Source organism: Ananas comosus, linkage group 18 (genome assembly GCF_001540865.1).
Source record: "Ananas comosus cultivar F153 linkage group 18, ASM154086v1, whole genome shotgun sequence".
In the NCBI taxonomy this organism is placed as follows: Eukaryota; Viridiplantae; Streptophyta; class Magnoliopsida; order Poales; family Bromeliaceae; genus Ananas; species Ananas comosus.
The window spans coordinates 3,218,880-3,244,940 of record NC_033638.1 but is presented as its reverse complement, the minus strand read 5'-3'; the positions used below and the strand labels follow the sequence as shown (position 1 = coordinate 3,244,940).

General features: G+C 44.7%; 1 protein-coding gene across 1 annotated transcript; it reads left to right on the top strand.

Annotated features, from left to right (window-relative positions):
* Nucleotides 16,323-22,742, top strand: LOC109724319. Its single transcript, XM_020253105.1, has 3 exons — nucleotides 16,323-17,048; nucleotides 17,170-18,835; nucleotides 22,138-22,742. The coding sequence occupies exons 1-3, from the start codon at nucleotides 16,636-16,638 to the stop codon at nucleotides 22,579-22,581; spliced, it is 2,523 nt and encodes an 840-aa protein (XP_020108694.1). The 5' UTR covers nucleotides 16,323-16,635; the 3' UTR covers nucleotides 22,582-22,742.

The window sequence follows — 26,061 nt, the reverse complement described above, 5'->3', positions numbered from 1 at the left end:
GAAAAACTCACTGCTCTCCATTCTTAATTTGATTTAATATTATTGCTTTATGATTAGAGTGAGAAACTTTGAGCTAAGTTTAAATATTCATCTTTATGTCACGCCCGGGACCAGCGGAAGACCCAGCAGCGTGCGCCAGACCCGCCATATGTCTTACAACATATAAGGCGTCTAAAAACAACAATAATAAGGAGCCATATAAAAGACATCTAGGAGTATCAGAGCATAGAAAATGTTTCTAATTGCTAACAACAAGGGATTAAAGTTCAACTGTAATTCCACTAAATAACACATAAAGTAAATACATAGGAAATCCAAATACAGTCTAATGGTAAGATACGTAGGTGGCTCTCTATTACAGGGCTACAAAAACTCTCACTCTCTGAAATACAAAAGAAAGATAAAGCCCACTAGCAAGTAAGCTCCATCGCTAGCTTTAGCTACGCGATCCCCTTGCGCCGATCCCGTGGCCTCCGCGCTGGGTGCCGAAGGCTTGAAAGAAAATAGAAACAGGGGGCGTGAGAACTATCAAAAATAGTATCAGTGCAATTACGACTTCAGTGAATGCAGCACAAGGCCAAAGCTACAAAAGAGGTTAGTGACTATAAATGTGAAAGCGACAAGGTAAGTTAAAATGCTAACTTACTACAACATGATATTCTCTACTTAGCTAAATAGCATAAGTATTGAAAAACAACCATACATGAAGTAAAGTCTCCAACTTATCTAATGTTCACATGGCGAAATAGTAAAGTTCTATGTGTTTATAATTTTAGTCATTCAAACAATACTCTAAATCTCATCTGTCACATGTCATCACGAAATGCTCAGTCGAATCTGAAGAGACCACGAAGGCTGTCTATGGCCTAATGACCCACCGGAAAGGCTGTTCTGGCCAGGTGCGGCTAATGCCCGTGGTAGTCATATCCCCACCCTAGCAATGGCCTGGGTCCCACGAATCACTTCGGCGCCCAATCTCGCACGGCGAATATGTATCGCGGATGCTATCTCGGAGCTGCCGGCTTGTACGGGAGCGACCCTCACAAGCATGTTGCGATATGAGCACAATGGCAAGATAGTCAAACGACTGTCGCAGTACCAAGTCTCATGTCTAATTGACATGGGATGTGTCAGATATTCAATTGGCCTATCCCCTATGTGCATATTCTCTAACATTGGATATAGCAGATATGTAGTGGCCTATCAATATGTCTCTATATTGCCATGGTTCATAGTTACTAGTTTCAAGTGCCCCTTTATTGACACTCTTGCTCTCTTGATTGGTCAAAAACATGCAACTATTGTTCAACGGTACTATTCTAAAGTATCATCATAATAAGAGATGGTATCTTTTTTCATTGCCAAAACAAGTACATTTCCCGTATGCATGCATTTACTCATATAGCTCTACTATATAGTGAAATTTTTCATCAATATCAAAGGCATGGCATTTTAAGTGCTCTAAAATTATTATAATCCCATCTTAGCATAGAAAGATGAACTTTAAAATATTTTAAAACAAGTAGAAAGAGCATAGGCCTTTATGCCCCATTTCACGAAGCCAAACCACCGATGACAACGAAACTCTCGTGCGCTTCCAACGGAGGCGTGTCTCTAGTCTCCTAGATACCCTAAAGTTATAGAAACATGTTGTCACACGAACGAAACGAACCATCAATAGCTCAATGCATTAAGCTAGACAAGTATGGGTGAGAGAACTCACCTTATGTGCAAAAAATCTCCTCTAAAGCTCCAAATGAAGCTAGGGGCTCATCCAATCCAACTAATGGAAGCCTCTAATCCAACAATCTAGCCTTCAAAAAGCCCTAGATTCAAAAATGCCCAAATAAACGCCTAACTATCACATCTAGGGTTAATCATTCAATTAAAGTCTCAAAACATGAATCAAAGGTGGATCATGTTTTACATAAACTCTGTTTGGAAAGCCCAAACTTAGCTCCAATCAAGTGGGGTGGGAGATCTCCTCAAGCCACAGACTCCTATCCAAGCTCTAAGCCAATCAACTTCAATGGTGGAGAAGCACCAAGATGAAAAGAGAAGAGAAAACCCAAATTAAAACCAAGCCAAAGGTGGTAAAAATGCAATAGGAAAGGAGAGAGAGCTCCCTCCTCACCTTCTCTCCTAGGTCCCAAGCAATAAGAAGCCCTAAGGGGCGTGGGTGCTGTTATAGAAAGCCCCAATCCGGAAAACCCCTGCAGTTCACCTGAACGAAATCTGCCTCCTTGTAACGGTACACGGAGTTCTTTACCGGTACAAGGCCGACGAAATTGCAGACCGAGGCTCGGGGTCGCGGGTCTGCCGGCTCTGTAGCCGCGTACAAGCGATCGCGCTGACGGTACAACCATCAACCTTGTACCGTACAAGGCCAGTCATGTTTCGCGTACAAGCCTTGCTGCAGGCTACTCCGAGAGCTGTCCAAAAACATCCCGATTTTGGGATTTTTTGGTGCCAAGTCTCACTCAACATCTCGCGGTAATGCGCGCACAGGGTCGGAACAATATCAGACGACCCTTCCAAAACTGTGAAAAGGCCTCCACACCGATCAAACAATCGATCTTGCAATTTGCTAAGATCCAGTGTATTACATTTCACGCCCTCTTAAAAAGGAGTTTCGTCCGCGCGAAACTCGGAATGAGACGATACCTCAAGACTCCACCTGGAAAAAGTGAGTAGCGCTCTGCAGCGCTTACTCTCTAGCTCCCAGTGGCCTTCCCTGTCCTCCCTGGTTTGCTCCAAAGGCCGTTCACATATCGGAATATCCCGATTCCGCAGACTTCTTCACTTCGCGAGCCAATCTTTCACTTGGTTGCTCCTCGAAGCTCAAATCCTCACGCAGTCTCCACTTAGTACAGCATCCAAACATAGTGGATCATGAATGTAACCTCCGAAGAGACCGATACATGAAAGACGTTGTGTACGCCGATTAGGTTCGGTGGCAGAGCAGTCGATTACGCTACCAGGACATAACACGCTCCAAGATCTATACGTCCAATGAATACGGGGCGCAACTTTCCCCGAAACCGAATACTCTTGATTCTCTTAGTCGGCGAGACTTCAAGAAAACATAGGTCTCCACTTGGGAACTTCTAAGTCTCGCCGTCGTCGATCGGTCGTAGCTCCTCTGTTCTACTCTGCGTCAAAAGTCGCTCCGCGCAATTCCGAACCTTTGTCTTCCAGCCTTCCTGGAGGCCACATCAGGGGCCATAAGCCAAACTCTCGCCGACTTTACTCCAATAAGTGAGCGATCTGCATTCCGTCCATAAAGTTGCTTTCGAAGGCGCCATTTGCAGCTTGCTTTGATAACTGTTAGTTTAAGCAAACTCCGCATAGGTAGATGCTGGCGACCATCCTCCCTGGAAGTTATCCACACATGCTCCGAGCATTCCTCTAAGGTCTGAATAGTGCGCTTCCGACTGCCATCACTCTGCGGTGGAATGCTGTGTACTGAAATCCAGTCGTGTGCCTAAGGCGGTCCTGTAGATCCTCAAAAGTGTTGAGAACAAACCGGGTTGTCTCGATCAGTACTCATCGATGTAGGCACTCCATGAAGTCGCACAATCTGCATCAAGGTTCACTTGGCGAGCTTCTTCCGGTCCAAGTAGTATGACATAGGTAGATGAAGTGAAGCGACTTCGTCAACTATCCCGATCAACCAAATAGATCATGCCCGCCTGAGAGGTGGCAATCCTGTCACAAGGTCCATGTGATCTTCTCCCACTTTCACACCAGGATAGGCAAACTCTGAAGTTTTCCGCGGGAACTCGTGTTCAAGCTTTACTTGTTGGCATAGTTAAGCATCACGACAAACGCTCCACATCTTTTTTCCCAGGGCCACCAAATAGAGCACTTTAAATCCTGTATACATTTTGGTGCCACCCGGATGTATAGCATAGGGCGCCAGGTGCGCTTCTTGAGAATATCCTCTTTATCCCGAATCGCAGAGGACACAAATCCGCCCACGCGAAACGCAATCTCCGCGATCATCCATGGAAGTCGCCGGATGCAACATCACAACCATTTACCTCGAATCTTTGCAACCCCAATCGAAGCTTGCTTTTCTTTAATTCTATCAACAATGTAGGTTGCACACCAATGCTCAATCAACATCATAGGCGTGTCAGGAGTCACTATCTCCAACTACCACCGCTTCATCTGCTCGATCATGCGGTTGAGTCAAACATGCATCGCTAAGATTTCATGAATTTCTACTTTAGCTCATTCCGACCCACGTTAGCCTTGCCGGGGTTGGTAAAGGATCCGTCAATCATGATCCTTGAGTAGCCCTCCAACCATACTCGCTGACTCAAGTTCACTCCTTCTGAGTAACAGGTACTTTAAGCTTTGTGATCCGTTGTAATACTTCACACCGTTCGCCATTAAAGATTAGTGGCCGCATAGCTTCAATGCGAAACACTACAGCCGCCAATTCCAATCATGCGTCGGGTAGTTCTTTTTCTATTCCTTTAGTTGCGCGGGAAGCATCCAGACGATCACCTTTGCATCCTTGCCCATCATACAACAGCCCAATCATTTTAAGTGAAGCATCCTTATAAACCACATACCTGTGTTCCAGCTACTGTGGGTCAAGAATCGCGGGCAGGTAGTCAACCGTTGCTTCAGAACTCGGAAGCTTCGCTCGCACGCATCATTTCCAATGAACTTAACACCTTATGCGTGAGCCTCGTGAGGGAGTAGATAGCATTTGCCCAAATTCCCTCTAAAATCTCGGGTAGTAACGGCCTAATCCAAGGAAGCTCCGTATCTCCGTGACGCTCGTCGGTCTCGGCCAAGTCCTGATTGCCCTTCGATCTTTTGGCATTCCATGCTATACCTGATCCTGAAATCAAGTGTCAAGGAAGGCTACCTCTCGAAGCCAAAATTCACACTTCTTCATTGGATAAGCTCCTTTTCCGAACGTACTTGGAGACACGATCCTCAAGTTTTCCCATGTGATCCACATCGCTTCGAGTAGTAGACCAAAATATCGTCGATGAAACCACGAACGGAACCTGTCTAGATAAGGCTTGAAAAACCGGTTCATTGATCACTAAAAGCTGCCGAGCATTAGTAAGCAAACGCATAAACTGCTTGAACCATTAGTGTCCTACCGTGTTCTAAAAGCCCGCTCTTCGGATACGTACCTCGGGTTTAATCGTTCAAATGGTGGTATCCCGACTGCAAGTCTATCTGAATACACACACTGATCCCATTGAAGCTGATCAAACAAGTCATCGAATCCTCAGGCAACGGATACTTGTCTTCGATCGTGACTTATTAAGGTTCCATATCCACACAAAGGCGTACAGTGATCCGTCTTTCTTACTTACGAACCAAATGGTGCTCCCCAAGGTGAAACGCCGCTCGACGAATGCCTTGTCCAACATCCTCAGCAAACCGTATGCCTGCAGCTTCCCTCAGACTCTGCGTGCCATTCCTATAGGTGCCTTTGAGATTTGGGTAAGTCCAGGGGAGATCTACACAAACTCAAATCTACCTATATGGAGGCATACCGGTTAGCTCAGCTGTGGAAACAATCTCGCGAACTCCGCACACCGAGATACTCCTCGATCCTTAGCGGGTGTCATCTTTCGCCCTTAGCACAACATAGACCAATAGGCTACACACTTTACTAATTCAGCTGCTAGCTCGAGACGAGCTGATGTACATCGCAACCGCGAACTCCGGATCACAAATACCACCTCGGTCTTGCCCAGGTTCTTAAAAGTACCGTGCGATTCTATACAATCAATGTGGATAATACCTTGGTCAACTCAATCAATGCCCAAACACATCAAAAATCCCAGCTTGCGCAAAGAGCTAGCAAATTAGGGCATGATCCATTCTCCTACCCGAACAGGGCAATGGGGGTATCTCTCTATATCCAAGAAATGGTCGCGGTACTAAAATGTCCCGTATGCAACAAAGGATACCAAAAGGGATGATGCAACTCGGAAACAGCGATGCTATGAATGAATGCGATGCAACCGTATCAAATAAAGCACTAACTCTTAATTGCCAATCAATAAAAATGATACTGCAACAATCCTCGGCTGCTGCGCTCCTCGGTCTGAGGCATACATACGCACTCGGGGCCGCCTGTCGAGATCCCTCGCTCGTGGCGCTGGACGGGTGGCCGCCCAGTGCGTCAGCGGTGTCGACGAGTCCCCTCCGTGCACTGACGGCTGGTTAGAGCCGGTGCGATGCATCACCGGTGCGGTGAGAACCCCTGGGCACTCGGTACGACGTTGGCCTCTGGCACACATGGAAGCACTGCCCGCGCTGTGGACACTGCGGTGGGTAATGGGGCACCACGCAGATACACACGGGGAAGGCCAGGCGCGATCGAATCCTCTCGGTTGTGCTTGCTGAGCCGCGTCACGGGTGCTGAGGCTCATCGGGTGCTTCGCGCGAGCCTCCTTAGCAGTGATCTGGCTCGCCACCTCAGCCGCAGGCCTCTTGGCCGTAGCTATGTCCCTAGCATTCTCGCTGCTCACTGGCCTCTCCGCGACCGCCCTCTCCACAATGTAGCGGGCGATCACCACCTCCAGGTAGCGATTTGTGAGGTTAGAGGATTGCACAAACGGAAAGATCGACGGTCGCAACCTTCGCTCGAAGATGGCCGGGCTGTGTCCTCGTCACAACTGTCCCGCACGACGAAGCGGCACGCAATGCAGAAGCTGAGAAAACTCCTCTCTCGTACTCGGCTACGGTCGGTCGCTTGGCACAACGTTGCGCAGATTCCTGCTCCATTTCCTCTTGACGCTGTCGGGAAGTAGCCTGCGCGAGAAGAAGTTCCTTGAACCTCGTCCACGCTGAATAGATGCCAAGTCAGTGCTGGGGTGCTCCTGAAAATCCAACCACCAGCGTGGCCTCGCCGTCCAGTGTGAGTGGCGCAGCCAAACTCAGATTCCCTTCCTACACGAAAAGTGTGCGGAGAGTTTCTCCATGTGCATTCAACCGATCTCACGATCATGTGGCGACCTTTCTCGCCGTCGAAGACTCGGGGATTGACTCCTGAACTCTTGAGGGCGTCCATCAGTCTTATCTCGCTCGCCCCTCAACCCAACGGTAGGGAAGCATGCCTCCAACGGGGGCCTTGCACAGGGGTGCTACCAAAACCTCCTCTCTGTGGTACGGCCGCAGGCGCGACGCGAACTGGGCAGGGGCTACGGCAGCTCTCGTTGTCAACCGTCAGACTTGCTGTTGGCGGTTTGTAGGGCCCTGAGTCTCCTAGAATCTCGCCGTCGTGCTGACAGTTAGGTCCTCCAGAGCGTTTCTCCGCGCTCCTGTGGCCGCCGCTCAGTCGGACATTCGGGCCGCCTTGCCCTGATTGCAGTGACAAGTCCGGTGAGGCGGCAAGCTCGCCGTCAACTCGCGGACTCTCGCTGTGATCGAGAGATAGCGAGGTCTCAAGCCTCTTCAAAGTTTGCCCGCATTGTCCGCGGCGTTGGAGCCGAGTAATCGGCATCGTACACTACAAAAACATAAAAGCGAAGTTAGTAATACTCACGCTATCGCATACCCACTCAAAAGAACAACCCCAAATCATGCCGAAAGCAAGGAAGTGTTATTCCACATAACTCCCGATGTTCGTTGTCGGCGCCAACGTAACCCTACCGCCGAAGTTAGAAGGCAAACGCTCCAAATCACTCTAATTTTTCGATTACCACAGTACCAATCGATCGATACTTTCGCTCACAGCTCGAATAGCCTCGTCATCTACGGCTTTCTATAGTCCAACCGGCCTAAGGTTTGCTAGGTCCACCTTAAGATCAACCTAGGCTCTGATACCAAATTAATCTGGTAGCCGCCGGGCACCAGCGGAGCCCGCCGAGCGCCTGCCAGGACCCGCCATATGTCATACAACTTAAGGCGTCTAAAAACAACAATAATACGGCAATAATAAAACATCTAGGCAGTATCAGAGCATAGAAAAATGTATATTGCCTAAAAACAAGGGATACAAGTTCAAACTGTAAATCCAACTTAAATAAAACATAAAGTATACAATAGGGAAATCCCAATACAAGTGCATAATTGAGTAGATTACATTAGGTGGTCTCTTATACAGGGTACAAAAAACTCTCACTACTCTCAACTACAAAAAGCAAGATAAACCACCTAGGCAATGTAAGCTTCCTCGCTACGCTAGCTACCCGATCCTTGCCAGCGATTCCCGATGCTCCGCCGGTGCGAAGTATGAAAAGGAGAACATAGAAACAGTTGGCTGTGAGAACAATCAAAAATAGTTTTCCAGTGGGCAATTACTGACTTCAGTGAATGCCATCGACAAGGCCCAAAGCCTACAAAAGAGGTTAGTGACTATAGAATGTAGAAAAGCGAAACGGGTAAGTAAAATGTAAATTTACTACATCATGATATCTCTACTTCAGCTAATAGCATAGTCCATGAAACAACATACATAATAAAAGTCTCCATTATCATAATGATTCACATGCGAATAGTAAAGTTCTATTGTTTACTTATTTCTCAGTCAATGTCCAAACATACTCTAACTCATCATTGATCACATGTCATAAGACATGCTCAAGTCGAATCTGAAGAGACCCACCGAAGGCGTGTCTATGGACCTGTAGATCCCACACCGAGGCTGTCCTGGCCGCTGCGAGCTATGGTCCCGTGGTATCATCTCCCCACCCTAGAATGAGCTGGCCATACGGCATCACTTCGGCCCAATCCTCGCAGGTGAATATGTATCGCGATGGCTATTCCGAACGCTAGTGCGGCATGTAGGGAGCCCGACCCTCAACAAGCATGTGCGTAATGAGCACAATGGCAAGTAGTCAAACGATCCATGTCGCGCACATACCAAGTCTCAATGTTAAATACATGGAATGTGTCAGAATATACTCAATGAGCCTAATACCCATATGCTCATGTCTACTAACAGGATATAGCAGATATGTTAGTGGCCTTCAAAATGTCTTATATTGCAGCGTTCATAGTTTACTAGTTTTCAAGTGCGGCCCTTGTATGCACTCTTGGTAATTACTCTATGTCCAAAACAATGGCAACATATGTTCCAGGTTATATTCAAGTCATCAATCATCATAGCGGATGTATTTTTCATATTGCAGAAACAAGTACATTTCCGATATGCATGCATTCTACTAATATGCTCTATATTAGTGAAATTTCATAATTACTCAAGCATGCATTTTAAGTGACTCTTAAAAAATTATATAAATCCATTTGAAATAGAACTGACTTAAAATCATTTTACAAAGTAGAAGAGCATAGGGGCATTTTGGGGCCCCATTTCAGAAGCCAAACCCATCTCTCTCTTATTTGACAAAAGAAGCAAACACAGCTTCAAGTGGTGAAGCTTGGTGCTAGAATATTGCCCATCTTGAATCCTTTTTGAAGATAGAGAGAACTAAAACATAAGACTCAAGATAAAAGATTAGTCCAATAATCGTGATTATTTGTTATCATCAAAATCTAATAGACGATTAGGGCCACTAGGCCAACAGCTTGGACCTTGTGGGAAGATCGGCGGAGTCGGCGGCCGAACCCACTGGAAACTATATTTATATAGTTCTCACCCCTTTGCTACAGGGCCTAGCGAGAGAGTACCAGCAGACCGTAGTAAGGGCATAGCGCCCTAGTAGCTAGTAGCTTTCTCTTTTGCATTAGAGTACACTTGTGTACATAGAGATGTGACGTATTTGGGAGTTACTTATGTATTTGGAGAGCCATTTTGTATTATGAGAAGAATGTGTATTCATTTTGGAAGATGAAAGTGTAAACCAATTTGTAAAGGTTAAATGTGATGTAATAGCTAGATGCTCTTTATTTCACTTGTATGTTACTTGTGATTCTTGCTCTTAATTGTATTGCACTTGTGGTGCTTGTATCATCGCTTGTTGGATCATATATGTTGAATGAATTTCTCCTGGGCAAATTTCTGTACATGATTCTATTGTTGAGCATTGGGCGGACAGGAGAGGTGCTGTCCGTTCGGCGTCTGGTCAACGTGCCCGGATCCGACCAAATTGGCGGGTCGCGGGGCGTGACAGATAGTTGTGGTATCAGAGCAGAGTAAGTAAAGAGAGAGTCTAGGATGACTTAAGAGACCCTAGGACGGTAAACCGTAAGGTTATAGGTGCGTGACTGGAACGTGAACCTATAACGGTGGCGGAAGTTGAATCAATTGGGTTAAGATAGTAAACCTCTAAAACGGATGTTAGAGGTAGATTCAAGGTGTGGTATATTCTCAACCAAGTGTGTTCATGTTAGCGCACGACAACATGAAACCTAGTGATGAGAATAGCACCCTTGTATGACTTTCGCCTGATTTGAGTCGCGTTGTCTAGTAGTTGCGACGAGATTAACGAGCTGAGGTGATTAACCAAGTTGTTGCATTTCAGGAGCTATGGCACCAAAGAGACGCCCCGTGACTAGATCCACTATGGCACCACCTCCCGAGGTGCACGAGCAATCGGGATCTGAAGAAGTGCGGGAATTGCGAGCGCAGATCGCTTCGATGGTCGGCGCGATGCAGCGCCAAGAGGACCAGATTGCGAGGCTACAACAGTTGGTAGCGCAGCTGGCGTCGGCTCAAGCGAATGTTGAGCGGCCCGCGCCTCCGGTGGTCATGCCCGTCGTCACAGAGGGTGTGGCCACGGCAGCTGTGCAGGTTGTGGCGCAATCCGCGCCGGTGATGGTGGCTACCGGTTCGGGGACTTCAAATCCCGAAGATGTAGCTACGGAAGCGGAGAGGGAGCACGCGCTTGCGACTCTTATGAAATTTCGGAAGTTTAGTCCACCGATGTTCAACGGGGAGAAGGTTGAGCCTTGGATGGTCGAGTCGTGGGTGGACTCGATGGAGACTCTTTTCGAAGATCTCTATATATTAGAGAAGGATAAAGTTCCCTTCGCCACTCATTGCTTGGAGCGGGCGGCGAAGGTGTGGTGGAAGCCGATCAAGCGAGATCGGTCTCCCGACCTTCCACCGTTGACGTGGAAAGGGTTTCGGAGCTTGTTATATGTCAACTATTTCCCCGATAGTGAGAAAAAGAAGCTCCAGAATAAATTCTGAAAGTTAAAGCAAGGAAACCACTCGGTCAGAGAGTACGAGCAGGAGTTCTCACATATTATCGACTGCGTCCCCGACGTGGTGCGAGACGATAGAGATCTGGCCAACTGGTTCGTGAGAGGGCTCCAGCTGGATATATATAGAGCGGTTTACATTCTGAAGCTCACTACATTTGCGGAGGTGCTCGATCGAGCGTTGTGGGCGAAGCATGGTAATGCCCACGTCCGCGAAAGGCGAGAGGCGTCCAGGAGGGACGGCAGTAAGAAGCGAGCCTCTGATGGCTTGAGAGGTCAGTCAAGGTCTAAGAAGCCTCCGAAGTACTTGCGAGCACGGTCCCAGGGTTGTGGGACTCGGAAGTGCGTTATTTGCGGAGGTAAACATGACCCGAACCAGTGCGAGCAAAAAGAGGGGAGATGCTTAACATATGGTCAGGCGGGGCACATCAGTCACCACTGTCCAAGGAGGACCTCTCCTGTCCCGTCTACTGCATCGGCTCCGGCAATTCCGGGCCATTACGGAGGAGCCCTACCTACTGTTGCGTCAGTTGGACGCATGGTAGCACCTCGTCAGTCCGAGGTGGCCCGGTCGGCTTCGAGAGGCCGGGTGTTTGCCGCTCAAGTTGAGGAACCTGCTGCTACTGATGATGTCTTAGCAGGTATGGTTTAATTCAAGCAAGCAAGTATTTCGGTATAATGTAAAATTGGTGCATAGCATGCATTTTCATGGTCAGTTGCTACTATTTATACATTAGTATAGTAGGGACCAGTGGACGGGTAGGTGAGGGTACCCGGGCTTGCTTGTGTGAGAGAGTATAGCGCCTGCTGGAGCAGGTAGAGAGCTAGACGTCACTAGCAAATTGCTAGTAGTGGTTCTTGGACGAGAAATGAGACTCGTGGTGTAGATGAAATGGTGAAGCGACTCTCAAGACAATATGATCAGTAGATTGCGAGAGTTGAGCCATGATATTTGTAGGCACCCGAGTAATCCGAAAATTTCGGATATTGTTCCGGTAAATTAGACGGTGAAAAGCAGAATCACTGTTGAGAGTACGGTAGATTAGTGGCCAAGTTTGGGCACGTAGGCCTAGTAGTACCTCATGGTGAGGTAGGCGGTTGTGCTCGTGTGGTCGGTGTGCATAGGCAAGGTTGCCTGATGCTTGACATAGTCGGAACGCTATAGAGGCGTAGAGCGCTCGAGTGTAAACGCTCGGGGAGTACGGATTCTATTCAGCCGGGGGAGTGAGATGGCAGTAGCACTGTAGCATTGCTAAGTGTGAAGCAGGCCATGGGTCACTCGTGGGGCTGGCGGCTCGCACTAGGTGCTTAGGAGCTGATAGTGGTACGTGTGATTCGATAGAGCATGTCGTGTAGGACGACGACGACGGATATTTCTTGGGGACAACCCGTGCCTCGACCATTTGTGGACTGTGGAACCTGAGCCCATTGGGCAGGCACAGTCGGCTGTGGGTGACAGCGGCCGGGTACCTACGGGTAGGGCGGAGTTTTGGTCAGGGCAGTAGTCCGAGCTTAGACCCGGGTACATAGAATGCCACGTGTTGGATCGCGAGATCGAGGATACACCGAGTGTGTAATGACCCAACCCGAGGATATGATGTGGTTTGGGGTCTTAGTTGCTCCTGGTTGGAAGTATGTACGAATTCTCCAATGAGAATGTCGCCCAGTAGTGTTGATTGGGTCCACGCTTGCGAGCGAGAGACGCTACGTGTTGAGACAGTTTAGGCTATAGGCCTATGTAGAATTGGTGACTGTTGGTCCACCTGTGAAAACCGAGGTAAGCGGTTTGGCCGATAACTTTGTCGAGGAGTTTGGCTTGGATTCCCGAACGGAGTGTTCGTGTGAGTTTGTTGTGGAGACGAATTGGTGTTGGCCGTGGCGATTAAACGAGAAAGTAAAGTGGTCTCTTGGGGACACTTGAATAGAGAATTGCCACGTGAGAACGAGTGGCATGTCAATTTAGTGTATTGAGACACGTACAACATCATGACATAATGAGTAGCATTGAACTAGTAAAGTAGAGACAATATAACAAGAACGAGTGGCATGTCAATTTAGTGTATCGAGACACATATAACATCATGACATAAACGAGTGGCATCAAATCTAGTATAGTGGAACACTATGGCATTTGAACCTAGGGATAGTAGATTTTTCCGATTGTCATGTTGTAGACATTATGCATTTGGCATTAGTGCATTTGAGGCATTGATTATGCATTTGGTATTGTGCAGCAGAGGCACATTGACCCTGGTAGATAGGGTATCCTCTTGTGAGGATTGGATCATACTCACTAGTCTGTTTTCGCTTGTCGGTGGTCGCTCCACCGAAGCAGTGGTCTCCGGAGTACTTCACGATAGGGTTGTCCCGCGGACGGTTTCGGTGTGCGAGTGCAGCTTCTCCTCACCTATGAGATTGAGAGTAAGTCGGCAACCTTCGGGTTGGCCATGAGATTGGATATTATCGAGGCATAGTTGCATGACGCACTATGTAGTAGCTCGTTCATTCATGTGATTATTTGAGGCATAGTATCATGCGTAGATTGTATACTATGTAGTAGCTCATGCATTTCACTTGGATATGGCATTCGAATATTTGAGACATAGTAGCATGTTGCAGGATACATTACTATATAGTAGCTCATTTCCATTGTTGTTGAGGCATAGTATCATGTGTAGTTTGCATACTATGTAGTAGCTCATTTCTTTTATTGTTAAGGCATAGTATCATGTGTAGTTTACATTACTATATAGTAGGTCATTTCCATTATTGTTGAGGCATAGTAGCATGTGTAGATTACATTCTATGTAGTTGCCCATACATCGGATCATTGAGGCATAGATCATATACTATGTTGTAGCTCATATCCTTGATTATCGAAGGCATAGTAGATTGTTGCATATTACTTTACTATGATGCACTTCAATTCCATATCTATCTATCTATCTATCTGCTTGTGCCTGCTTGGACCTAGTGGGAAGATCGGCGGAGTTGGCGGGCGAACCCACTGAGAACTGTATTTATATAGTTCTCACCCCACTTTGTTGCAAGGCCTAGCGAGAGAGTACCGGCAGAGGACCGTGGTAAGGGCATAGCGCCCTAGTAGCTAGTAGTTTTTCCTTTTGCATTAGAGTACCCTCGTGTACATAGAGATGTGATGTATTTGGAAGTTACTTATGTATTTGGAGAGCCATTTTGTATTATGAGAAGAATGTGTATTCATTTTGGAAGATGAAAGTGAAAACCAATATGTAAAGGTTAAATGTGATGTAATAGCTAGATGTATCTATCTTTATTTCACTTGTATGTTACTTGTGATTCTTGCTCTTAATTGTATAGTACTTGTGGTAATTGTATCATCGCTTGTTGGATCATGTATGTTGAACGAATTTCTCCTGGGCAAATTCCTGTACATGATCCTATTGTTGAGTCTTGGGCGGACAGGAGAGGTGTTGTCCGTTCGGCGTCTGATCGACGTGCCCAGATCCGACCAAATTGGCGGGTCGCGGTACCACTTGTGCAGAGGCCCCCGATTGGAGCCGCTTTCCCTACTATAGCCGAGGGGGCAGAGAGGGACCGACTCATGGAGCACCTCAACGAGTTCAGAAGGTGCGGTCTCCGGATTTTCGATGGTGAGAAGGTCGACCACTAGATCGTGGAAAAGTGGTCGATACATCTGGAGAAGCTCTTCCGCGACACCTTTGTGAAGGAGAGAGATCGAGTTTGGCTTGCCACACATCACCTGGACGGTGAGGCCTACCGCTGGTGGTTGGACCTTCAGGAAAACTCCAGCACCAATTTGGCGGCTATCTCATGGAAGAAGTTCAAGGAGCTTTTACTGGCGCACTACTTCTCGACCAACGTCAAGCGGAAGATAGAGCAGGACTTGCGCAACTTGTGCCAGGGAGATCGGACTGTATCCGATTATGAGCGGAAGTTTTCTCGGCTTCTGCACTGCGTGCCTTTCGTCGTGCGGGACGACGAGGACAAGGCCCTCATCTTCGAGCGAGGATTGCGACCGTCAATCTTCCGGTTCGTGCAATCCTCTAACCTCCAAATCTACCGGGAGGTGATGGATCACGCGCTCATTGTGGAGAGCGGCGCGGCTGATGTCCAGGAGCGGCGAGAGGCTATAGACAAGGGTAAGGCCAAGAGGCCTACGGTTGAGGGTGCGAGCCAGACGCACTCCACGAGACCGCCGAAGCATCCTAGGAGCCAGTAGCGTGGACGGGGCTCAGCAGCGCAGCGAGGAGGTTTTGACTGTCGCCGGCCTTCCCCGTGTATGATCTGCGATGGTCCTCACTACCCATCGCAGTGTCCACAGCGGGCAGGCAGATGTTTCCAATGTGGCCAGGAGGGCCACGTCCGGACTGAGTGCCCGAGAGGTTCGTCACCGGCACCGTCGACTGCATCGGTACCGGCTCTACCAGCCGCCAGCCACGGGACTCCGTCGACACAGTACCAGCCTGGGCGGCCACCCATCCAGCGCCAGAGCGAGGGATCTCGACAGGCCCCGAGTGGGCGTTTGTATGCCGTTAAGACCGAGGAGGCGGCAGCAGCCGAGGATGTGGTTGTAGGTATCATTTTACTTGATGGCATTAGAGTTCGTGCTTTATTTGATACCGGTGCATCGCATTCATTTATAAATCAGTTGTTTGCCGAGTTGTATGGCATCCCTTTGGTTTCTTTGTTGTATCCGGGACATGTTGTAGTACCCGACCATACTCTGGATATTCGAGAGTATTGCCCTTGTTGCCCTGTTCGGGTAGGAGATTGGATTATACCCGTAGATTTGCTAGTCTTGCACAAGTTAGGGAATTTCGATGTAGTCTTGGGTATGGATTAGCTAACTAAGTACTATGCTACGATCGATTTCCTTAGAATTTAAACGAAAGAGAGCGAAAAATGAAAACATCACATTTCCTTAGAATTTGTGTAATTTTTTTGAATAATCAAACATCTAAAAACTACTTTACAAGAATGCGAACACACCCAAAGCTATAGCTAGAAGAAAGTTTTTAAAAGAAAGCTAGTAATTTGAAAAGTCACGATGAAAAGGAGAGGAAGGAGAGATGGGCAAAACAAAAAATAAAATAAAAATAAAAATAATATGGAGTAAAAATCCCAAACAAAGGTTGAATAGAAATATCCACTGCATGGTCAAATTGAATACAAACAAACTCTTCTTTCTTGCACGCCACGCCCAAATCCCTGCAAAAATATCTTGACATCTTCCTGGAAGTACCCTTTTAAAAGAGAATAGTAGTACTTTCATCTTTTTTGATATTCGGCTGCATCGTCCTAGTAAGTATAATGTGTGGTGCCCATGAATCAAGAAGACATAACTAAGAGATATATATATATATATATGTAACCGTTGACTATTTCAAAGCTACCATTAACTTATATCTACGTGAGACAGTGTATGCACGAATTAGACAAAACCAATCTTTTTTTTTTTTTAGAAAAAAAAAAAATTCATTCTTAGTAAACAAAAAAAAGAAAAAGAAAAAGGAAGAAATGATTGAGAAGAAGTAAGTAATGAAGTTCAACAAGGATGCAAGACGGGAGGGGGATTCGGGAAGCATCCGGTTGGATATCGTCCGCAACGCAAACGGCAGCGGCGGCAGCTTGGATTTTTTCGGGCCGCAGCCGGAGCCAAGCGATCCGACGCCCCGGCGCCGCAGGGACGGCGACTTCCGCGCCCCCGAGAAGAAGCTCACCCTTTTTGCTCTCCGGCTCGCTGTGCTCGAGAAGGCGGCCAGCGGCCTCGGCACCCTCGCCTTCATCTGGGCCACCGTCGTCCTCCTCGGCGGCTTTGCGACCTCGCTCCTCCCCAAGGACTTCTGGTACGTCACCATCATCCTCCTCAGCGAGGGCACCCGGATCTTCAGCCGCAGCCACGAGCTCGAGTGGCAGCACCACGCCACCTGGACCCTCGCATCCGCCGGCAGGTACCGTACGTGACTTAATAATTAGCTCTCGTCGTTGCAAGAATAAATACGGGATGATGACGATACGGTGGTACTAATTAATTGTCAATTAATTAATAAACTCGTTTTTGTATTTCGACAGATACAGCTTCCGTGCGATCAAGTCCAGCTCCCGCTTCCTCGTCCGGGCAGTGAAGGCCGCGTTCCACTGCGCCGCCTCCGCGAGCCGTCTGGAAGGCGACCGCAGGCGGCAGATCGCCGCCGAGGAAGAGCAGCGGCGGACCGTGGAATTCCAGAAGCAGCTCGTTCGGTACGGCACGCAACGTACGTGGCACCCGCCGGAAGTTCCGCTGCTGCCGTACGCCGGCTGGGTCTTCATATCCAAGAACATCAGCCGCGCGCTGACGTGGCTCCAGATCGCCTCGGCGCTGTCCTGCGTGACGCTTTCGACGATGCGCCTCGTCCAGCAGGACTACGGCGAGAGTGCGCAGGAAACCGCGAACGGGAAGATGGCGCTCGACCTGTTCTACGGCCTGGCCCTCGCCGAAGCCCTGATGTTCCTGGTTGAAAAGATTTATTGGACTTGGAAAATATCCTACTGCGGGCTGCTGCAGCAGGTGAGCACGGAGTGCGAGCTCGGCGCGGCCGGCGTCGTGTCGATCCGCCGGTTCTTCTACGACGCGTACTCGCAGTGTATCGAACGCAGCATATTCGACGGGATCAAGATGGACCTGGTGACGTTTGCGGCCGAGCTGCTGGACTCCGAATCCCCCGACGAGCAGCTCATCGGGGCCCGCATCCTGCAGCAGTTTGCGAAGAGCGAGAGCTTCGCGTTCGAGGCTCTGCGGAAGATCGGCACGACAACGCGGGCGATCGAGCGGCTGATCGAAATGCTGAACTGGAAGAACCCCGCGGAGGAAGAGATCCGGCGGTGCGCCGCGGAGGTCGTGTCGAAGCTCGCGGGGAAGCGGCAGAACGCGCTCCGCGTTGCGGGCATTCCCGGCGCGATGGAATCGATCGCCTCGCTGCTCTACACTGGCGGCGGGAGGGCTGCCAGCGCGAGCAGGACCGCAGAGGCCACTGCTGCGGATGGAAGCTCCGACGCCGTGGCGACCGGCGAGTCGAACTACGAGTTTGCGGTGTTCAACCTGCTCGGCCTGCTGATACTGAAGAAGCTCGCCAAGGACGACGATAACTGCTTTAAGATCGGGAACACGCGGGGGCTGCTCGCGAGGATCGTCGACTTCACGAGCGCCAAGCAGGGGCTGCTGCGCAACGAGCACGCGCTGGAGTCGCAGATTCGGGCGGTGACGCGGGCGCTGCAGGTGGTGAAGATGCTGGTGCGAGCTACCGGTGGCACGGGAAAAATGTTACGCCAGGAGATATCGGAGATAGTGTTCACGGTCAGCAACATCCGGGAGATCCTGCAGTGCGGCGAGAGGCATACCGAGCTGCAGAAGCTCGCAATCGAGACCCTGACCGGTCTGGCGATGGACGAGACCGCAAAGGAGCGGATCGCGAGCACGGGCGGCATCGTGAAGCTTCTCTTCGCTATTTTCTTCAAGCCGGAGTTTGTGTCTGAGAACTCGGTGGGCGTCGAGGCGGGGGAGGCTCTGGCAATGCTGACGCTGGAGAGCAGGAAGAATTGCGTGCTGATCTTGAAGAAGGGTGATGTGTTGGAGCGCCTTATCGCTGCGCTGGCGAACCCGGTATTGCAGCTGAACGCGTCGAGGATTTTGCGGAATTTGTGCGCTTATTCCGGCGCCGAATCCGCCTGGCTCAACCAGATTACTGCAGCAATGTCCACTGTAAGATTTCAGAACCTCGATCCTATTGTTTTTCGTTTCAGCTTTTGACTTGAATAGACTTTTAAATCAATATCATAAACAAAGCAAAAGAACGAAAAAAAAAAAAAGCATTTGCTCAGGTAAAAAGTTTAAAATTGATTAGGCCGTTTCTCTCTAGGGGTGTTTGCCTAGTTTTTAAAAGCACTTTGGATTGTAAAATCATTTTCAACCCAATAAACTCATTATTAAAATTTGATTATGCTTTTCAGGAATCGAAATGATTTTGAAGGCCCCAGAATCAGAAGCTGAAAAAGCTGTTTCTTGAAATTTGATTCTGATTTTGGACTCAACTTTAATTTTTTATTTTAATTTTAAATTCATATTTAAATTTAATTTTAATTTATAGATTCATTTTTAAATTTTTAAATTTAACTTAAAATTTAAATTTTGAAAAATAGATTTCAAACTTTCAATTTCAAATTTCAATTTCAAATATGTTCACATTTCACATTTCACATTTCACAATTTCACTTCACATTTCACAATTTCACATTAAATTTAACTTTTAAATTACAACTAAATTTTAAATTTCAAATTTCAAATTTAAAATTTCAAATTTCAAATTTCAAATTTTAAATTTAACTTTTAAATTACAACATTTTAATCTTCAACTTATAAATTTTAAAATTTAAAATTTAAGTTTCTAAAATTTAATTTTAAAATATCAAATTTAAATTTAAATATTTAAATTTTAATTTTAATTATTCAAATTTAAATTTTAAATTTAATTTAAATTTTAAATATTCAAATTTTAAATTTTAATTATTTAATTTGAAATTTAAATTTCATAATTATTTAAATTTTAAATTTTAACTTTGAAATTAAAATTTATATTTATATTTTTAAATATTAAAATTTTATATTTTAAATTTCATAATTATTTATATTTTAAATTTAAATTTCAAATTTTAAATTTTATATTTATATTTTATATTTATAATTTAAACGTTGAAATTTAAAATTTAAATTTATATTTTATAATATTAAAATTTTATATTTTAAATTCATAATTATTTATATTTTAAATTTATATATATATTTTAAATTTTAAATTTTATATTTTAAATTATTTTAAATTATAAATTTGAATCTAAAATTTTAAAATTTAAAATTTTAAATTAAATTAAAATTATTTTTTAAATTAAAATATCAAATTTTAAATTTTGTACAATTTTGAAATTTAAAAATTTTAATTTTAATTAAAATTAAAATTTAGATTTTAAATTATTTTAAAAGAAAATTTATTAAAAAATATTAACTTATACAAACATCAAAAAAATTTTGCCAAACAGTTTTTCAAAATCAATTCAAAAAAATCACTTTTATCTAAATTCAGACAAATGTTTTACAGCTTTTAACCAAAATCACTTCTCCAAATCAAAATCATTTTTTCAAAAATTACTTTTTCAAAAGCTAGGCCAAACGGGCCCTAAGGGGCAAGCAATATATACATCTTTTGGGTAAATTGCATAATGATCACCTCATGAACTTTTTACGAAAATTTCATTTTATCTTTCAAACTTTTAAAATAAGCATTTTAATATTCTAAAATTTAATATTTCATTAATATTATCCTTTTCATCAATTTTTGTTATTTCTTTCATCAACTTTCTGTCAAGTTTCGCTAACCGAAAACTGACACTCTTTATATCAACTAAAATGCTAGTATCCACATCATGGATGTTAAATCTCAATGATCTCAGCGTTCATTTAGATCAAGTAATTAATTAGTAACATCTGTTTTCTGTGGATCACTTCAGCGTCATGAAATACTTTAAAATAGGCTGCATATAGATCTAATAGGGAAAAAGAGGAAAAAAAATGATACCATGATTGTTCTAATTATTTTTGGTAGGTACCCGTCCAACGCTATTCATTGGCTATATCTTCATGCTGTCGATATGAATGTGCTTGAATTAGTGACAACATCTTCGGCATTTACCTATGAATATGTTAAATAATACGAAACAACTGTTAATCGCTAAAAATTTGAGATAGTAGAGTCACGCTGGGCTTTTAACGAGCATAATTAATTTCCTCATGTTTAATACAAAACCACGTCATGGGCCTATCAAAAAATTTAAAGCAAGATGTGAGGGAAAGTGTTAAATATTAAAAAAAAATAAAAACACCATTATCTAGGAGCTTAAGATTTTAGAGAATAACTGTTGTTTCGTATTATTTAACAGAATATGTTCTCTCTAAGTAGATATCAAGAACAAAACAACAAAAATGCTATAGCGGTAGAGGTGTAAAACGGGCCGGGCGGCCTTTGTATTATTTAACAGAATATGTTCTCTCTAAGTAGATATCAAGAACAAAGAACAAAAATGCTATAGGGGTAGAGGTGTAAAACGGGCTGGGCGGCACGTGGGCCGCCCAGCCTAGTACGGTCTCGGGCTGGGCTGGGGCACGACATGGGTAGAGCTGTGTTGGGCCAGAGCCGTGCTGGGCCAATTCGGGCTAGAGCCGTGCTGGGCCAGAGATTTGGCAGCTCCGGCACAGCACGGGCCGTCCCTTAGCCCGGATTGGCAGGAAAAATGTGGGCCCAGCATGGCCCACATTACATCCCTATATAGGGTAGGGGTGTACATATTACACCTAAGAATCCAAGAACGGATATATTCAAGCTTTTTGGTTTATAGTAAAACTAAAAAAAAATATGATAAGATAAGTGGGTTATTAAGGGCCACAAGGAGTGAAGAATAATTTACAAACAGGTTTGAGCATCTTGTTGAGAAGTCTAAGAATATGCTAGTTTTTTATCCCGGTTGTCGCAGATTTATCCTTGTAAACATCATAGACGGATCTCTTTACTATAATTTTACCCTTCATTGCCTAATTATCTAACCTTATATGCTTCATTTATAATCAAATTCAAAGATGAAAACCCAGCTTGGGACTCCTACGTTTTTTTGATATTCTATTAAAATTTAGGGATCTATGTAGAAATTTCCCCAATTTAATGTCTAATATTGTAGGTTTCTACAAGAACATGAATAAAATGTCCTAGTGAACTGGACAGTTTGTAACATACAATTAACCAGTGTTAAGAAGTATAATTAGTCAATTATGGTGGAAGAAGAAATTCTCCTTCTATAAAGCTTTTGTGACAAGATCACTATAAGTGGACAGTTGAGATATTTCATAGCATTTCAGCTAATGTACAAGTGGAAATCGCAAATTAATTTGTTTTTTATATGAAGTAGAACATGAGGGATTCATATGAAAAAGTTCTTTATTTTATCCCATCTTATATGCAGGTATTGAAAGCAACTATGAAAGAAACAGGAAAATTACTAGAGGTATCAATTGGTGTCACCATGCAAATCTGCAAATTCATGAGCTCCGAGCAATTCGCAGCCGAACTAGAGCGAGCCGACATCAAGGAGGCCGACTACGTCGAGAAACTCGTGAAGATACTAAAGGAATACAAGTACCCAGATATCAAAGTGCCGAGAATACGACGATTCGTCATTCAACAAGCCATTTGGATGATGCGTTGTCCGCATGAGAAATATCTCAAACTATTCAAGGATTTGGAGATGGAGAAGCTGCTGGAGTCTGTGGCGGAGACCACGTCAGATCTCGAATGCTTCCATGTCTTCTCGGGCAGTGTCGGACTGAGTCAGCATCGAAAAACTGTCTCTTCTATTGTTGATAATGCATTAGTTCTGTTGAGTGGTGGTACAGGTCAAGAAGAGTAACACTTGCACAATACTTTCATTACAATTTGTTTGAGTATATAGCATGTAGTTAGAGAATTGAAAAAGGAAAATATTGTCATAGTATGCCACATTTGTATGGCCACATATATGTTAGGAAAAACCGCAATGAAAATCAGATTGTGATTAATTATCTAACTAAATTTTGTGATGAAAATTAATAAATGAGCTTACAGGTGAGCGCTACAATCTAAAATTTTCTGCAGAAGAAGAAAACCAAATGATTTGATCCGGAAGTGTGCGAGATACTGCTCAGACACATTTCCATCGTTGGTGCGGGATTAATCGAAAACACCGCCCCAAGATATGATCGGAATTACTCCTCCTGTGAAGAGATTGACAGAGACTCTTGTAATATCTGGTGATGCGGGATTAATCGAAAACACAGCCCCAAGATATGATCAGAATTACTACTGCGAAGAGATTGACAGAGACTCTTGTAATATCTGGTGATGCGGGATTAATCGAAAACACCGTCTCAAGATATGATCAGAATTACTCCTCATGCGAAGAGATTGACAGAGACTTTTGCAATATCCGGTGATAAAAAGAATCAAACAAAGTAGAAGAAGATATTAAAATAATCAACTCTCCAAATAATTCTGCTTCAAAGGGACTCAAGCATATCATTTTTTTTTCTTTGTCATTCTTTCTTAAGTTAATTAAACAAAGGTTCATCCTCTCTCTCTCCATATATATATATATAGAGAGAGAGAGAGAGAGAGAGAGCAGGGCTGCTGTGCTCTTAGGAACATGGAGGCCTCCGTGCTCCTAAGTCGTTTTTTATGATAAAATTTCTGAATCAACGATCGGTTTCGTTAAACTTGATCTAGCATATTTGAAATATCTAGAAAATAAATTTTATAATTTTTCGATATCATTTACCTAGTGATCGAAAGGTTTCAAAATCAACGGCTGAAAATAAAAATCTCACAAAAAGTGGCGATATGATACTAAAATTTTCGATCAGATATATTGATCTTGCTGTAAAGAGTATATAAAATTTTCTATCAAAATTTCATATGATATGGATACTTTTACATTGTTAAACTTGAAAACGGTAGACATCAACCATTAAAAATTATTGATTTTGAACTCTTTCGATCGCTAGGTAAATAACATCAAAAACTCACAAAATTTATTTTCTAAATACTTCAAATACAATAGATCAAGTCTAACGGAGCCAATCGTCGATTCGAAAATTTGATCATTGAAAACGACTGAGTACGGAGGCCTCCATGCTCCTAAGAGCACAACAACCCTGCTCTCTCTCTCTCTCTCTCTCTCTCTCTCTCTCTCTCTCTCTGGGTGTTCATCTTGGTTAAATGTAATATACTTAGCCCTACTACTTATCATTAACATGCAATGTGTCATCTTTCCTTTTAGTCATGGCAAGTATACAAAATTGCCATTAAAGTTCTAGTCCAATAGTTTTACTAGTCATGTAGTGTGATACGAATACTCATCTATAACATGCACAAGGGAAGATTAATATTTCCAACACAAATTCATGTCTTGATTTGCATGCAAACTTTCGTATATAAAATGGATATGCCATATGTCCAAAAATTCTATGTTGTCAGGAATAACATGCCAAACCATCTATTGAGTCCAATAATATAAGAGGAGAGGTCAAATCCACTGGATAACCTTCGAAAGCTCGATCGTTTCACAACAAAATTACCCTCTTGACTTCTTGTACCTTAAGAAAAAACTTCAAGAGATTACTAGCTTCTAGAAAGTTCACCACGAAATTCACCAAAAATCGAGTAGAAAATAGGTAAAAATTATCTTAGATCAAGTAAAGCTTGTCCAAAGTTCAAACTAAAGAGCTTCAAATCAAATCTAAAAAAGTGTTCTACACCCATCAATTTAATCCCAAAAGCTCATAATTGGAAAATCCCAAAATAAACCCTACTCTCCACAAAACTAGATTTTCTATCAAAAATTCTTACAAAACTCACAAATAGAGGATGCAAGAAAGTTACTGACCTCAATCCAAGCTTCAAACCAAGCTATGAGATGCTAGGGTTGAAGTCCAAGCCTAAAACAAAATCCCTCTTTCAATATCGAGCTCCTTTCCAAGTCTTAGATGCATGCATTCATGGAGGAGGGGAAGAAAAGGAGGAAAAACCTATAGATTAAAGGAGTTGGGAGAAAAAAAATCCAAGAATAAAGGAGAGAAACTCCCCTTTCTCCTCCCTCTAGCTACAGCCACAAAAAGGCAAATGAGAGGGGTGAAAGGGTATTTTACCTGTGGTAACAATATGTCAGAGCCCGCGACCGCCTATTTGGTCGGTTTGGGCTCGACGACAGTCACCGAACGGATTAAGTCTCCCCTATCCGCCCAAGGCTAACAAAGATCATCATGTGCATCTAGTTACCCAAGAATAATATCAACAACATACATGATCATGCAAGTAATAAAACAAGTGAGCAAGAGAGAATCTATCTATTATATCTTTACATTCAACCACATTACATATTTCCACCAAATACATCCATTGGTTACATCTTGCATNTTCGATACTTCCTTATGCAATCTGTGAATGAATACTGTTCCTGTTTGGAACCTCTCGTATTGTTTTGATTGCGACGCCTTGGGCGTACAGGGGAGACTCTGTCCGTTCGGCGGTCTGTCGGCGGCGCCGCGACCCGGCCAAATTGGCGGGTGGTCGCGCGTCGTGACAAAGTGAATTCTCGAAATCCGAGGATTGTACTTCATTCAGGATCGACTAACTGTCGAGGGAATACCCTTTGTGGGAGTTGAAAATGTCCAAAACACAAAAAGTGCTTTGGAGTTGAGTCCGCGAGAGCAAATAGGCAAAATCTGAACTCAGCAGATTTTTGCTCTCGGGGACCGGTCCCTGGAGAGAAGGACCGGTCCCCGTAGCTGGTGATCGCGGGGGAGGTCGATGCGACCGGTCCCTGGCTAAGGGGACTGGTCCCTGTGTGCGACACCCGCGAGAGAAAGCCTAAATTTGGCTAAGTCCTGAAAGTTCCCCGTTCGGGAACCGGTCTCTCAGGAAAGACCGGTCTCCCAGAGACCGGTCCCTCGGGGGAGGACTGGTTCCCGTACGCGAAAAGTCCCCAGACTGCAGGGAGAGCTCTCGGGGACCGGTCTCCCCGACCAGGAACCGGTCCCTCTAGGCGAAAGCAGCCCAGTGACAGCTGCGTGAAAGATGAAAAGTTGAGGGGTTTAAGTGCAAAATGGCCATTATGTGAGGGGTGTATATGGAAAATAACCCTCTCCCTCAGCCCCTCTTATCTCATTCCCTCTCTCACACTCTCTTTCTCTCTTGCTCTCTCTCTCTCTAGAAAGAAAGGAGAAGAAGAAGAACAAGAAGGAGAGGAAGGAAATGAAGAAGAAGAACAAGGAGGAGAAGAAGAAGGAGATCAAGAAGAAGGTTTTGGACACCTTCATCTCCCTCTCCTCTTCTCTTTGGGGTAGCACAAGAGGTA